Source organism: Scatophagus argus, chromosome 2 (genome assembly GCF_020382885.2).
Source record: "Scatophagus argus isolate fScaArg1 chromosome 2, fScaArg1.pri, whole genome shotgun sequence".
In the NCBI taxonomy this organism is placed as follows: domain Eukaryota; kingdom Metazoa; phylum Chordata; class Actinopteri; family Scatophagidae; genus Scatophagus; species Scatophagus argus.
This window is the reverse complement of record NC_058494.1, coordinates 14,501,948-14,516,866: the sequence shown is the minus strand read 5'-3', so window position 1 is coordinate 14,516,866 and position 14,919 is coordinate 14,501,948. Positions and strand designations below refer to the sequence as shown.

The window sequence follows — 14,919 nt, the reverse complement described above, 5'->3', positions numbered from 1 at the left end:
CAGTACTGCCAGTAGTAAAATGCATTTTCCCACATTAACTAGAATAATCAGGGAAATGAACTACAACTGAATTTAGGTAACAGTGAACAGTCCTCCTTCTATAGAATAAATTAAACAAATTCACTATTCTGTACCTCACAGGACTCTGCCCAGACGAGTCTCCTTCCCAAGAAACAGAGACCCTTGATCTGACCAGTTTCATGAATGACATGGACTCTGAATTTTTCAACATATTTGACAGAATTTTCAGCAGCGACGATGGAGTGAAGACGCTTGTCCAAATGATCTCCAGCGCCATTGCTTAGTTAAAAGAAAATTAATATTGTCAAAAACAGAAGCCATATTTGTCTAAAGAGAATTCTGACAATAAAATGATGATACTGAATAAATATGAATGTGTGCTTTACTTTTTGCTCCAAGTATCATCAGACTGATTCAGATTACCTTGTCAGTCTGTATGTCTTCAGTCTTACACAGGGGCTGGAGACCACAGCCTGTACCTCTCCAATTTAGTGACCACAATTATTACTTCACCCGAATCAATACGATCACCCAAATGAAGTGCTCTAAATGTCATAAATTTCAAATGATAAAATCCTAATTTAATTTTCTGAATAAAAGCCAATCAACCTTTCACTTTATTTACCTTTAAACCAGATTACAACACATGCAAACAACTCTGAACTCTGTCATTTCATGTGGGATGATCCTCTGTACTTTAATGCACCAGTTTTAAGCTTGAAGCAGACACAATCAGCAGGCGAGCCATGATGAGGTTTATTCATGTTGCTGTGGCTGTGCTCAGTCTTCTGGCTGTTGGACAGTCAGCTCCTGTGACCAGCTGTGACAGTCTGATCCAAACGCTTGAAATCAGTGGAAGAGAGCAGGTAAGACACATCTCATCTCACTTGTCCCTCATAATTTTGCTTTCATTTGTCAGTAAGTATCAAACTATTATTTTTTTCATTTTTCTGAAACCAAATATTATTATAATGTGTCCATTTGTCATCATCTAATCTTCTCTTTCAGTTGCTGGGCAAGTGGTTCCAAGTAGCCGAAAGCACAAACAACCGAGATGCTGAGCTGATAGCAAAAAGTCTTCGTGAGAGTTTATGGATAAAGATCAGTGCTGCTAATGGAAATGATGACATTGCCCTCATGTTCACAGCAAAAGCGTAATTTGAAATCTAGGAATTGTATCAAATAATGCAGACTACAATGATTCAATCAGTTGTTCTTTTTGCAAGATGGTTCTTCAGTTTGTAATTTCATATATTTGTTCCCACCTGTGAAAGGTCTAGCCTTTGTCTCACAACCACAAATAAGGCAACTTTGAAAAACAACACTATCCAACCAGGTAAGTAGACCACTTTATTATTACATATGAAACCTGCTGTGCAACTACTTTGACCTGCACAAAAAGATGACATTTGTGTTCAGTGACAACACTTTTTCTTCTTTGTACAGAGCCCCAATTCAACTTGAAGATATTGTAACATTTTACATAAAAAGGACTGGACCACCGGTCTATATATTGTTGAGTTATGTACTTACAATAGCCTAAATATTTAGAAAAATGTTCAAACACAGTGCATTTCATTTGGCCACTTGACACTATAACTCGGGGGAAACCTTAGCTACATGAAGAGATTGAGGGAAGCGGTCAGCGAACATGACTAAACATAACCTGAATAAAACTTTAACAGATTACGCGTCATCATTATCTCGTCTCTATCAACATCTCTGCCTGAGTGACGTCAGATTTTCATCAGCAACGGTAGTCGTTTAACAATAAAGACAACTCCCATGATCCCATGCTACTTCATGACATCATCAAACTATGTCTTTTGCTCTGATTGTTTTGATTGTGAGATTGTGAGGGGCACAAATGACATACTGTGCAGTTAAAGATTACTGTTTATTTTTTTCAAAATATCATACTGCAGCAAAAAAATACCCTCAACACGGTCAACAATTTCAGTGCGTTAACCACTGGTATTGCCAGTTTATCACCAAAATTAGGGGGGCAGTTTTCCAGCCACAAATCCACTACGTTAAACCAGATGGTTCTTTACAGATAAGTCTGGGACATGGTTTTGCCACTCCCTGTCTTCCCATAAAATCTGCTATTGTTCATGAGGTTATATGCCTATGTTTCTGTCTAAATATACATTTTCTTTATGGTGGCAGCGATAAGCTGCAGAAGGCATCAGCAGATTAAAACCCTAATCTTAAGGGCACTTTGGGACAATCTAAATTGTGCGACTGAGCCACCCAAAAATATCAAACTATATTGTACATGTGAATAAGAGAGGTTGAATTTTTGGTAAAACACTAAAGTTTACAAAGCTAATGTCTATTTATGCTTTTCACATGTTAGCCATAGCTAATGAGACCCTGAAACACCTTCTCCCACCAGGTGAGTAAGTTAACCTGACGATGCTGATAGTGATTAAACATGCTGTGCAAATATTTTGTCTGACATGCATGCACAATCATTTGAACTTTGTGCCTAGTATTACAACAGCAGTTTGTACGTGTGTATGTGTTTATGTGCATGTGTGTTTGTGTGTGATCCCCAGTGCCTTTACCTACAATAAGCCTACTGAAAACTGGCTGTACTGAATGTTTGGTGCTCCATTCACAATACCAGATGTTTAGAAGTACAATCGGAGTTCTTCAGTTACTGAGTAAGATAATAATAAAACTAAAGATATAACAATGAAATGTAAAGATGACATGTTGACTTAAAAATGTTGGGGAAAGAGCAATTTTGCTAGAACATAACCTATATAACCTAACATTCATCATTAACTGTTTATACGCATTATTCAGTAATTTTATTTTTATTGTCTCTCAGGCAAGAGAAGAACTGTGACTGCTGCTGAGATGGAAGAGTTCAAGAAGCAAGCAGAATGCCTTAACTTGCCACAGCCATTTAGCCTGAACCCAGATGCAGGTATGAGTATGTGTTTGCAGTGTTTTGTACCTTATTGATACCTTAACTTGTGTGGCCAGAATTGCATTTTAAAACATTCCAAAAATTAACTAACTTAATCAACAGAATGTGACAAACAACCAGCTAGCCCCTGCCCAACCTGTAATACCACTTTGTACCTCTAGAGATGATAGTCTGACAGCCCTCCCTTGTATTACCTTTTGAATTCAAGTTTCTTTCTGTTACTGAACCAAGGCAAATTTAATTCCCTTGTTAACTAATTGTAATACACAATTCATTCAAACCAGATTCAAAATTTACCTGAATCATCTTGGTTTGTTTTTCTACAATCACCTCTGGTTTAGTCAAAATAAATCCTCAATTCACCAATTAAGGTATGAAAATATATTCTGGCTCTACGTTCCGTTTTCGCACACTGTTGGCACTGTTTTCACTGTTTTCACCTCTTTCCTTCCCTTGCCTACCATGTCTTCTCTTCTCTGGAGTCATAGGCCTTTTCTGAGCCGTTGTAAATCACCTCCATACTGTAATCTCTGTCGGGAACCTGACCTCCATCATTCTTGGAGAACAGGTGACCAACAATATTCAGGCTGCAGAGTCCAGTTGAGCTGAGCCCTGTTGCCTGTGGTGACTTGTCCCATGGTCCTGGGTTGCAATCCAGCTATAGGGCTACTAGCCCCCACAGCAAACTGAGTCAAAGCTACAGGCAAATATAACTACATCCAACAGTAGAGAGCAGTGATGCAAAGTGAGAGATGCTGCCTCCTATGCATTTGGAGCTCCTTTGGTACTTTTAAATAAGAATAGCCCTCTTAGATCTGCATGAATGTGCATCAGCTCATTTGTGCTATGCGACCTTTTCTGTGAAACGAGTGAGATGAACTCACCATTTCCTTGTCTCACAGGTGTTTGCTCAGAACCTCCCTCTCAAGACACAGAGATGAACGTGCATATGCCACGTGTGTTTCTTGATGGACAGACATCTGAGATTCAAAACAAAACTAAGACATTTTAACAGCAATGAAGGTGGACCAGAAAATTTCCTCAAAACAGTCTTTCAAATACTTGAAAAAAAAATGATTACGTGTACAGATGCTGTTTCTGAGAGAATTTTGTCAATAAAAAAGGAATGTGATGACTGACTGTGGCTTCAGTTTGTAGAAATGTCCTCCCTCCCACAGCACCTCATTCAGCGCTCAGCCAAAAGTGGCAATCACTTAATGCATTCCAATACAAAAGCTCTGCCAGGAATCGTAGTTTTGCAAAGCTTCTTTTTCTTATTTTTACTTATTTCTTTTTTGATGCTGTCAGAAAGGCAACTGTTCCAGAGAGTTAACCCTCATGATGAGTAAACTAAACTGAACTTAATCTGCAAAAATAGCTGTTAGAGCTGCAGGCCTGGCACTCTCCTCATGTCGGCACCTGACTTTGCATGTTGAGGTCCCACTGTGTCCTCTCAGACACACTGGGATGATGTTAAAGGAGAATGTACTCCATCAACAGCAAGTAGATGTGCCTTGTTTTAATCACATTTTCTTAAGCCTTGCCAATAGCAATACAACATCAGTCAGTCTTCCAACCCCTCTCATTGACACTGATGCAACTGTCAGATAGATTGTCATGAACTTTGCTACAAACATTCATTGTCCCCAGAGGATGATGCAGCTTCCCTCCTCTGCTTGGGGTTGGCTGTTTCAGTTGAACCTTCACTCTTGACTGTGACAAAATGTGACAGTTCACCTCCTGCTGTGTTCTTAGCAAAGAACCGGTCCCTCCCATGTTGGGCATTTATTAGATTGTGTCTTCAGCTAATTTCTCACTCAACCATTCACTAACATGTTGAATCATAACTAACTAAGCTGTTAGAAACATTAGGAGAACATTAGGATGCTCCCCAGGCACTTGATGCAGCCCACAACTAAGGATGGGTTAAATTCAGAAGACAAATTCAGTTTGTGTATGTAAATATATATATATATATATTCTGCGAATAAAGCGATTCTTAATTCTTAATTCTATTTTTGTAGTCAGTCCAAGATCATACAGGTGGTTCTGTTCTTCCAAGGTCTCTGGTGCAGGTGCAGCACAAACATTTCAAGCCAGAAGTTTGAAAGCTGTTTATAGAGTATTACTGTTGGTTGTTAATGACTTTTACCAGGACCACCATGTGAAAATGTCCTTTGCAACGAATGCCCCCCAGTGCTCAGGATTCTCTTCAGATGTCTCTCCCCTATGTGAAAACCATGTCTGCTTCTATATTAAACCTTTCCCGTGGATGTATGCAGCCCATTGATGTGGCTCTTCCGTTCTTTCCAAGGTGCCAAACTGACCTGGAAGCACATTGACCTAAAGGACAAAGTTGTACAAGATCTCACAAAAGTTTCCCACCCACCAGTCAGTAGTTGACAAAGCCTCTGTGGTGAACACCTTAGAAATTAAAGCAGCAAATCCAGTTTTATTTCACTTAGTGCTTCTAGATGTCTTGTTACCTTGCATGACCAACAATCTTCACAGAGGCCTTACGTCAACAAGCAGTGAACAAAAAACAGCGTTACAGCAGAGGATGCCCATAGCCTTGTTTATTGGTAGTTTATTACTGTACATACACCTGCTCATGAGTCATATGAACATATATCTTTCTCTCCCTCATACACACAAACACACACACACACACACACACATAAAACACTCCAGATTATATAAAAAAAAGACTCATTTTCTGTGCAGGGTTCAATCACAGTCTGCGATCTACGAACAACATTTGCACCTGCATACATTGTGTACATACACACATACTCACACACACCACAAATATCTGCATATGGCCTTATGCCTTGATTTAAATAGACCAGAATCAAACAGACCACAATCAAAAATATAGAAAACTGACTGATGAACCAATAGGCAACCCAGTGAGTAAAAGATCCAAATTCTAGTGAATTTGGATCTTTTACTTAACAAATACCAACACAAAGTCGAGGCTTTGTCAGCCTTTGTAACATGTGCTTCCTTTACCATCTAATCAGGAAGACCACTGAAAGGCTAGTTATCTTTTTCTTCGGGGTATTTTCAATTCAAAAACTCCAACGGCATGGTTTTACAATTATTCAAGTAATGTGTGATCTGTAAGGTATGCTCAACCTTCTGGTGTAACTTTGGAACATACCTGACAGTGAATTTTCCAATGCTACATTTTGTTGTTTCTCTAATATAATCCCCTGAGTGTGTGACCCCTACAATCACCAGACTGAGTGACCTAAAACTAAGCAGATTTGTTCAACCTCAGAGTATATTTGCTTGTCATAAATCAAGAGGTGTGCTGAAAGGGAAAAACTTAATCTATACCATGTTCAAAAAGGCCTTCTCTTTCTGTTCTGCCTTTTCTCCTCCTTGCTAGCAAATGGTCGCATGCTTCATTATACTGAGATGTGCTTGGTGATGTGATTAATGTTAACCGTTTTATAAACTCAGACTTAATCGAGAAGCAGGGTTGCTAATTAGCTAGATAACTGGGTTAAACTGAGCTGGTAACCAGTCTTTTACTTAAGCCTGCATTAGCTGACAAGTTATCACATTAAGTTGATATGGCAAATTTGCTAGCATGCAGTTTCCCATCTATATGTTCAGAAGACACACAGCCACATTATCATATCACTGGTGTAGAGTTTCTGGCCATCTGGTGAAAGCCCACTAGTCACTCTCCTTTTAGGACAAACAAAATCAAAACAGTGAAACTGCAGGTCAGAAAATCAAAAATGCATGCTGCAAGACACTAAAACACAGCAGAAATGCACAGCTGGGAGGTAATTCTGCATCAGTACGTCATTATGATTCACCTCTTTCCATTAAACATAGTCATTTTACATTGTTAGTATAAAAATACCAATTAGGACACCTTTAAGTCCACATTCCTGATTTGGGAGTAGTCTGGTTTTACTTAGAGCAGTTACCAAGCTAACTTCAATTAACCTGCTTCATGACACAGGACCCTGGTATTACGTAACACAAAGAAGACTCTGAACACACTCTGTCACCCAAGAACTCTGAATACCTTCAATAAGATTATATAAAAACCAGAGGAAACTTCTTATGAGCCACAACCTAAATTTGAAACACTTATACTGCATGAGTCGGCCACTAAGAGGCCATTTGAAGGCGTTAAGGGAAGCCATTGGGTGCTTTAGTGTTGATGCATGAACATAAAGACAAAAAACAAAACAAAACAAAACAAAAAAAACAACCAGGGAAAAGCTTTGCCAAAAAAAAAAAAAACCTATTTCATGAATTTTGTGTATTATGAGCACAGTCTCACATTTATAAATAACTACAACAAAAGTAAAAAAGACTGGTTAGGGCACACAAATGTGTCAAAGAAAGAACCCTGCTTTACAGAGTAAGAACTATCTCTTCATGTGTGATGTCCTTTCTTTTTTTGCTTGTTTCGTTCTCTCAGACACACACACAAATAACACAGTTATGCAAACATTACCTGCCTCTCTTTGACCAAAACATTCAACAAAACTCATGGAAAAAAAAAACCAAAGTGGCCTCCTTCCCAAGTTACTTGTTCCACTGTGACTCAAAAGCAGTTGTTAGGCAGCCAACCCATCACCGGGACACACATCATGTTGAAAACAAGTTATTCCGGGCAAACGGTGTAGCATACAGACCCATTCATACAACGGGGAATACAGTCAGAATGTGTGATTGTCACTGGTGAAGGTTGTCCACAGTGAAGTATGCAGCGATATGAGAGGAGGTGAGAGGATAAAGATGTCCGGTAGTTCATAAGCAAAGTGACATTATTGAGTTCCACTGTTCTGGCCGCTGGCCCAGCATCTTCCTGTCCGCTGCAGAGCTGATTTGGATGGAAGTGTCCTTTGGAGTTCCACGTCATGCTGACTGCACGGCCTCTAGTAATAACCTAGAGCACCAACCCAACAGTTACAAAAGCACTGGGGTGTTTTTTTTTTTATTTGCAGGTGAAGTTGACGGTTTGACAGAAGGTAACGTGTGAAAATGTCTGTTTTATCGTGGTCTGACTGTGCCATGTGCTTAGGTTAGGGAACAAACAAGGGACAAAATTCCAGTTGTAGCTCACAGAATTTGAGAGTCCAGTCTCCAGCTCTAGATACAAAATCCATAAAGCTGCCCATGGCTGGTTCTCCCCTGACATCCCACAGGCTGGTGCCAGTTAGCAAGGCTTGATGGTGTACCAGCTTACCCGGAAGGTCGTGGTTCAATGGTGAATTCACTCCAAAAATGTCAGTGATGGGATGCTGTATTTTGTAAACAAAGGTGAAGAGAAAAGTATGTGTGTGGGGGGGGGGGGGGAAATCGGGGTCAACAATGCTACCCTGTAAACAAAAATATCAGGAGTATTTTGGGAGGGGCAGCAAAGGAGATTTAACATCAGCCACGGTTGAGTTAGTCAGGTCTGAAGATGGGGATCTTAGGCAAGAATTCTATTAGGATTACCTGCAGGGAATAAGAGGGAAAAGGCTGTTACTGCGAGGCAGAAGAAATTTTTAGCACAGCTAACTTCAGTTTCAGATTTTTTGCCTTTGTAGGCAAGGCTGCAATTCAGTGTGCAGGACTTGCTTTATGCCAGCATCAGATTTACAGATTTTCTTGTGTCGATGTGATCAGTTCTACTGATGTGCCAGGTATTTGATAATATACTCTACCTACAGTCTCTTAAATGAATCTTCACATAATGTACTCTGACATAAAATACATTGCTCTAACAAAAGATTTCATACCCACTCATATGTTAAGTGTGTCAATAGGGGTGAGAGTAAACCTGTAGGGTAATTTTCAAAACAACACGAGCACTGTGTGAAAACTTGGACAGTTCATTCATTCGTAGACCACCACACTGATGCTGTGGGGGTCCTGATGTAAAGTTGAATAATCAAATATTGTCATTCTGTTAACCTTGCAAATGTTACAGCAGGGGACAAAATTACTGTAGTCTTAGATATATTTCCAGTTTTAAAAACTTTCCTCATAGTATTATTGCTTTGGCCTCTGATAAGTTGATATTAAATCAACCACTCAATCTAGCCTTCCTGTATTGTGAATTATCATCTCATTTCAACAGATACTTACATATTCCATCATGTTGTTGGTTTCACACTTCCTTTTGCTTAGTCTCCAGTGCAAACACAACTGCAAACACAGTGCAACAGAGATCAGGCTTTTGTATTACATATCCTAACTACACTATTAACAAACATACATTCATTCATGCCTTCGCTACTCACCTTGTGGTAAAGTCTGCTGTTCTCCCACTCAAGAAGTTTCTCTAAAGATCTTCTTGTCTAGAAGCCAACAGTGACATTAAATTAGGTCCTTTTCTTTCTCCCCCAAAAAAACAACACATTCAACTTTTCCAAAAATCCTTAGTTGTAGTTGATTTGCATTGACTATGGTGACGGATGGATGAGTATCTTACCCTCTTGCTGAGGCAGATGACAGGCCACAAACTGAAGCCCAGTGTGCAACAGCAGCAGAGGCAGCCACACAGGAGCCACCGCACATTCACTGGCAACGTCTTTCTCAGGCAGCTGTTTACACGGTTGATACTGGCTTTGAATTCCTCTGGTGCCACCTGAGGAAGTGCACATCCAAGGTTAGTTGACACAGTAACGTCTGAGAGGTTGGAATGTATTATGTAGGATTCACACAAATTGAATCTCTATACGGAAATATAATAATATATATAAAGTGTTTTGCATTGCTAACCAGATGAAAGAAAGCATCAAGACAAAATACTGTAGAATATTTAAATATAAGATAAAATAAAATGAAGTATTGTGCGTTGGCTGGTGGCCAGGATATAATGTAAATCTTGCAGTCACACAGATGCGAGACCTCATTCTGTCATAGTCAGTCTGTATTAAAGGAAAACACCGAAACACTCACCTTTCCCGTAAGTGCTGAAGGAAATTCTGACTCAAATTTGTTACTAAGCCCAAACCTGTTGGGATGAGAAGAAAAGAGAAGACTGTTATACATAAGTAGACATGCACATTATATGGATAATTAATACAATTATTAAGAACTGATTAAGAAAAATATAACTTTACACATTCAAGTCTCCTGTGGGGTAACATTTTACTCCACTTAGCCAAAAATAAAAATGTTTAATATCAGCAGTTATCAGGGTTAAATTATTACTGCTCAAATTTAATATGAATCAAGGCAAACCTCCCAAAATCTACCACCTTGTTTATGAGTGAACCCCATAACACAGACACATTATTAGAACAGCGGACAATCTGGTATTTCATGTAAGATATTTAAGGGACATCAAATATTATGCACAGCTGAGTTTCAAACCTCATACCCCAACAATATCCACATACCTGAGTCCTAATTCAAATTTTAAGTGTATTATACAGAAGCAGCTCATTTAGACAGGCCATTACCGTTTATCCTGGATTACACAGCACACGTGTGTGACCAGCAGCGAAGAAGGCCAACAAGTAGTAATAATGCTGACATCCAATGTAGTATCAAAACAATGTGGGGATATGAGAGGAATTGATCTAATAATTAACACTGTTGAGTGAATGACATTATTAGTTTAAACCCCAAACTACAGAAACACACTGCTGTTAGCCTGCAGCTAACACCGAGTACTCTTTCCTACCCGAATAGACCACACAACATCCAGTAACATCAGTTCCTACCGCCACAACTCTATGTTAATATTTTGCTGAATATGTTTGCCTGCCACTAACATTACTGGGGTAACGGTTCAGTCATACGCAGGGATTATTACTTCCAGGGTATATTATACCAAATTGTATTTGTTTATCAAAATCTTGATTTAATCAGGAGAGTGTGATGTTGTGTTTAAATCCTAAAATAGTGGAACTCATAACAGGGACAAATGTCTTGACTTGAAAATAGCTAACACAAATTGCATATCACTTTGGTTTGAAGGGAAAGACGCATATTCATTAGGCCACATAAAGTTAGTAAATCTAAAGCGAAAGTTAAATCTTATCAACCACTCCTCGCCTGCAGCTCATAGAATTAGCTCAGGCTAAGTAGCGAGCTGGCTACGCTAGCTTACCAGAGATGGCTAACTTAACTAGCAGCCAGCTGTCCATGGAGACCGCGGCTGAAAAGCTTTTTAAGGAAACGGTGAACTCTCCTCTCGGTCGCCCTAAGCGCCCCCGGTTGCTTACACAGTGACGTGGCCGGACCCCCGCACCACCACCGGGTCCGGAGCGTACTTGAGGAGCTGCTCCTCCGCGGCCCTGTCCTCGTCCTCCTCTTCCTCCTCCTCCTCTTCGTAGATCTCATCAAAGTCCTCCATCATCGCACGACTCGGCCTCGCGCTTCCCGGGAGAGACACCGGGAGAGACACGATGCCGACGAACAGTGAAACCTTACCAACAAAAGAGTAAGAAAAGAACAGTGGAAACAACCATAAAAAAACATCAACCCGTTCCGGAAACGATACAGTTCACATCGTTCAGCGAGCTCCGAAACAAAACATCAACATCCGCCGCAGTAACCATACGACACCGGAAAAGGGACAGACGTGCTTACGTACGTACGAGCCAAACAATTTATACACTATACGAACGCGATCCACACTAGGAATGACCGGGAAGGACAAAATACAAGTGATAGTTTATTATAAATGTGACTAAATTTCCTACTCATAAATACTAACAGTAAAAGCCATTTTCCTGTAAAAGAGAAATTAGGAAACATATCGTATTAATGATTACGTTTGTGTGTTTGGTTGTTTTTTGTGCTTAAAAAAATGTGTGCAGCCTTTCCTCCAATCTCTTCTTACTGCAGTCAAGCCAGCCTCCACTTCGAAAAGCACATGAAACTAGCCATCACGTTGTTTTTAAGTGTGTGTATATACGAGACGCTGTGGTTGAACTGATTTCGGACTGATGTTAAAGGGAAACTTCCTATTTCCACTGACCAATTTCAATTCAGCACGCTAGCAGACCACTCCACAGTGTCACGCAAGGAGTAACAGGAAGTTCTGATGTAGAATTGATTGGATTATAGAATTTCAAAATTAAAGCCGTATAAATCCAATATATTTTAATAGATTTTTTCAGATTGATATTAAAAGGAACGTTTTTGTTTCCACTGACCAATTTCACATCCACATAACAGTAGACCACTCCATAGTGTCACACAAACAGTAAAAGGAAGTTCTGGTACGAATGAAAAAGTGACTGCTCTTCTGAAAAGTGAAGGCATTAATACAGCTGCTTGCTGAATGGTGCAAAGATAATATACAGCAAGAAGCCTAAACTGTATATTTACTGTTACCTCGATAACTCAATAGTATCTTCTCTACCCGTCCCTGTTGGTCTGGAGCTGCGCGTGGTTTTCTTGGCTGTTTCATCAACTCACCATCGATTTATCATATCATTTATCACCGCCAGTGTCATGGACATGTTGATCATTAATGGTCTCAATGGTAGTTCCAGGTAAAAGCTACTTTGCTTACAGTTTCAAGTAAAAAAGTGTAAGTTTTTGTAAAACCATAGTCCTAACCGGAACCATATGGGATTCACACTTTTGTCTGACTCAAATGTTTTGTAGCAACAGCTCTGTCTAGACTGGTGTTCATAGATGCTCTACAGCACCGTGTCTGTGAAAAACACCACCGCACTGATGCTTTCACATTCTTGACGCATTTTTTGAATTTCATGGATAGCGGAAGTTAAGTCACGACTGTAGGGTTCAATCAATGGTCATATGTCTGCGATGTTGACGATAATTAAGGGAAAAAAGGAAACCGGAATTTGAGCGAATTCTCTTTCAAAATTACGATCAAGATTTGGCAACAAATTTGGCTTTCCTTTTAACCTTACAGATTAAAGATATCTGACTTTTGTAGTCTAACTTACATACAGCCTATATGACTCGATTTACTGCGCAGTTAAATATAACCTTCACACAGAATGTGCCACTGCGCGTCAATATGCGTTTTATTTTGAAGGGCCTGACCAGAAGTTGTGTTACGGAACTCAAGCCAGCTCGTTGCTACCATGGATGTATACATGTCTCTGAAACTCGCGGTCGAGCAAGAGTTGTAAGTGCTACCATCATTTTGTTCCCCACAGTGACTGTAAACTTTATCCACCGAGATCTCCATCAGCCCGAGAGGTTTACAGCAGACATCGGCTAAAAGCAGCCTGGATGTGACAGCACTTCCTGATTAGGAAGCTTGAAGACAATTGAACCACAGTTGGTTTGGAGATATTGTGTTAAGCTTTTCTTTTAGTTTATTAATCGTGGATGAATTTATTTGCCAAGATGACACGAACTGACCACTTCAAAATGATCTTTGAAGTTTTCAAAGACTTGGCTCCCCACCCCACATGCGGGATTCTAACTGCGGTACTTCTGTCGTGTGTTTTGTTTGGTTTCCAACACTACTTCAGCTTCACCCAGAGTGTCTTCAGCATTGGTGCCGTTGTTTTTACAAATGGACACTTTCACAGACTCTTGACGTACCCCTTTTACCACCAGACCTTAGCTCAGCTCCTCCTTAACATTACAACTCTGGCATTTCTCGGTGGCAGTTTGGAGAAAGGTTTTGGTACAGTACGTTTCCTGTTCTTGTCGCTGCTGCTGTCGACCACCACGGGCTTGTTGTACAGCTTCCTGGATCTTATGCAGATTGACAGCGCCCACACCTACACCGAGGGGTTGCTTCCTCTGGCCCTGGCATGTGTAACTCTCACTACCATGCACACAAAAATGACTAAAGGATTCCTGTGTGGAGTAAGCTTCCCCACTATGGCTCTCCCGTGGGTGTTTCTCATAATCACCACTGCCCTCATTCCACGCAGTGTGCTCCCCTGTAACATCATCGCCCTCCTGGTTGGGTTGATGTATGGGAAAGGATGGTTCTCTCTTGTGGACCTGTCTGAGGCCAGGGCTGGTGTTCTAGAGAAGATGATGCCTTTCAGGTTGTTGAAGAGGATCAGCGGTGTTGCGTTTGTGCCTGCTTCCGCAGAAGAGCGGAGGAAGGCCATTCTTCCACAAATCAATCCAACACCTGGGTCCTATCCAGTCCAGGCTTATGCTCCAGTGTCCAGCATTAACACTGCTGATACTCCAGCTAAGTTTTATGAAGGCTGGCCAAGTTCAGCCAGTGCTCTGTCCAGTCCCACACCACCTCTCAGTCTTAATGGACATGGCTCAGGGCATAACTTTGGACTAAGTCATGGACACTGTTCAGAGCAGACCTTTTCGCACAGCTGCAACCACAACCACAGTCATGCTCAGCTGTAGTCATGGTTATAATTTGATTGCTTTGCAACATTCCAGTCATACAGATAAGCCTTGTTTGATCAAAAGTACAAAATCTCATTTGATGTTGTCTATAATATCAACAATATTGTGGGGTGTTTGTTGGCCTGTAGAATTACATAGCATTTCTCTGAATGTTTGTCATCATTGACATTTGTAAATAAATTGTTTTGCTTGTGTGCATGTTCTGTACTATATTTAAAGCATGTTTACAAGGCAAGGAATGTTGAGTGTATGCATGCAAGAAAAAGAAAAAGGCATTGTTTGAACCCTAACAGGTTGTCTTCTTCAGGCACAACACAATGAAAAGTATATTTTGTTATGGTACAAATCCAGCTAATGTCATGGTCAGCTAATCAAAAAATAAATCAAACAATATGGCCCTCAAGATTAACAAAATCAAAACAGTTGCAGAGCTCAAGCTTATGAGAGTTATGAAATCTGTTTTCTGCTTTATTTAAATGTCCATTTAGTTTTAAGGTTTGGGAGCTTAAATCAATTTTTTACTGTTACGTTCTTTTTAGTTTGTCAACAAATACAGTTGCTACACTTAACACCCATGTTTTGAAATCAGTGTGAACAAAACCTCTTCTGTGCATTCTGGTAGAAGTCGTTTCAATATTAATACATTCTATTATACAATTCAA

At 40.1% G+C, this 14,919-nt stretch overlaps 3 protein-coding genes across 5 annotated transcripts; 2 read left to right on the top strand and 1 right to left on the bottom strand.

The window, feature by feature from the left end:
• The first annotated feature begins 717 nt into the window (after positions 1-717).
• LOC124071551 lies at positions 718-4,094 on the top strand. Its single transcript, XM_046412179.1, has 7 exons — positions 718-887; positions 1,030-1,175; positions 1,296-1,357; positions 2,381-2,419; positions 2,583-2,690; positions 2,861-2,959; positions 3,865-4,094. The coding sequence occupies exons 1-7, from the start codon at positions 768-770 to the stop codon at positions 3,972-3,974; spliced, it is 684 nt and encodes a 227-aa protein (XP_046268135.1). The 5' UTR covers positions 718-767; the 3' UTR covers positions 3,975-4,094.
• Positions 4,095-5,521: 1,427 nt separating this feature from the next.
• Positions 5,522-11,960, bottom strand: LOC124071536 (cysteine-rich hydrophobic domain-containing protein 2). 3 transcript variants are annotated; one of them, XM_046412167.1, is made up of 7 exons: positions 11,919-11,960; positions 11,161-11,363; positions 9,887-9,941; positions 9,417-9,572; positions 9,226-9,282; positions 9,071-9,130; positions 5,522-8,437 (listed from the first exon to the last, which is right to left on the bottom strand). In XM_046412167.1, exons 2-7 carry the CDS (start codon positions 11,292-11,294, stop codon positions 8,387-8,389), a joined length of 513 nt encoding a protein of 170 aa, XP_046268123.1. In that variant the 5' UTR covers positions 11,295-11,363; positions 11,919-11,960; the 3' UTR covers positions 5,522-8,386. The 3 variants fall into 3 exon arrangements, with proteins under 3 accessions (XP_046268123.1, XP_046268114.1, XP_046268104.1); XM_046412158.1 differs by lacking the exon at positions 11,919-11,960 and adding an exon at positions 11,713-11,828; XM_046412148.1 differs by lacking the exon at positions 11,919-11,960 and having other exon boundaries at positions 11,161-11,525.
• Positions 11,961-12,438: 478 nt separating this feature from the next.
• rhbdd2 (rhomboid domain containing 2) lies at positions 12,439-14,547 on the top strand. The gene has a single exon (XM_046412123.1). The coding sequence runs from the start codon at positions 13,253-13,255 to the stop codon at positions 14,252-14,254; it is 1,002 nt and encodes a 333-aa protein (XP_046268079.1). The 5' UTR covers positions 12,439-13,252; the 3' UTR covers positions 14,255-14,547.
• Positions 14,548-14,919: the final 372 nt, after the last annotated feature.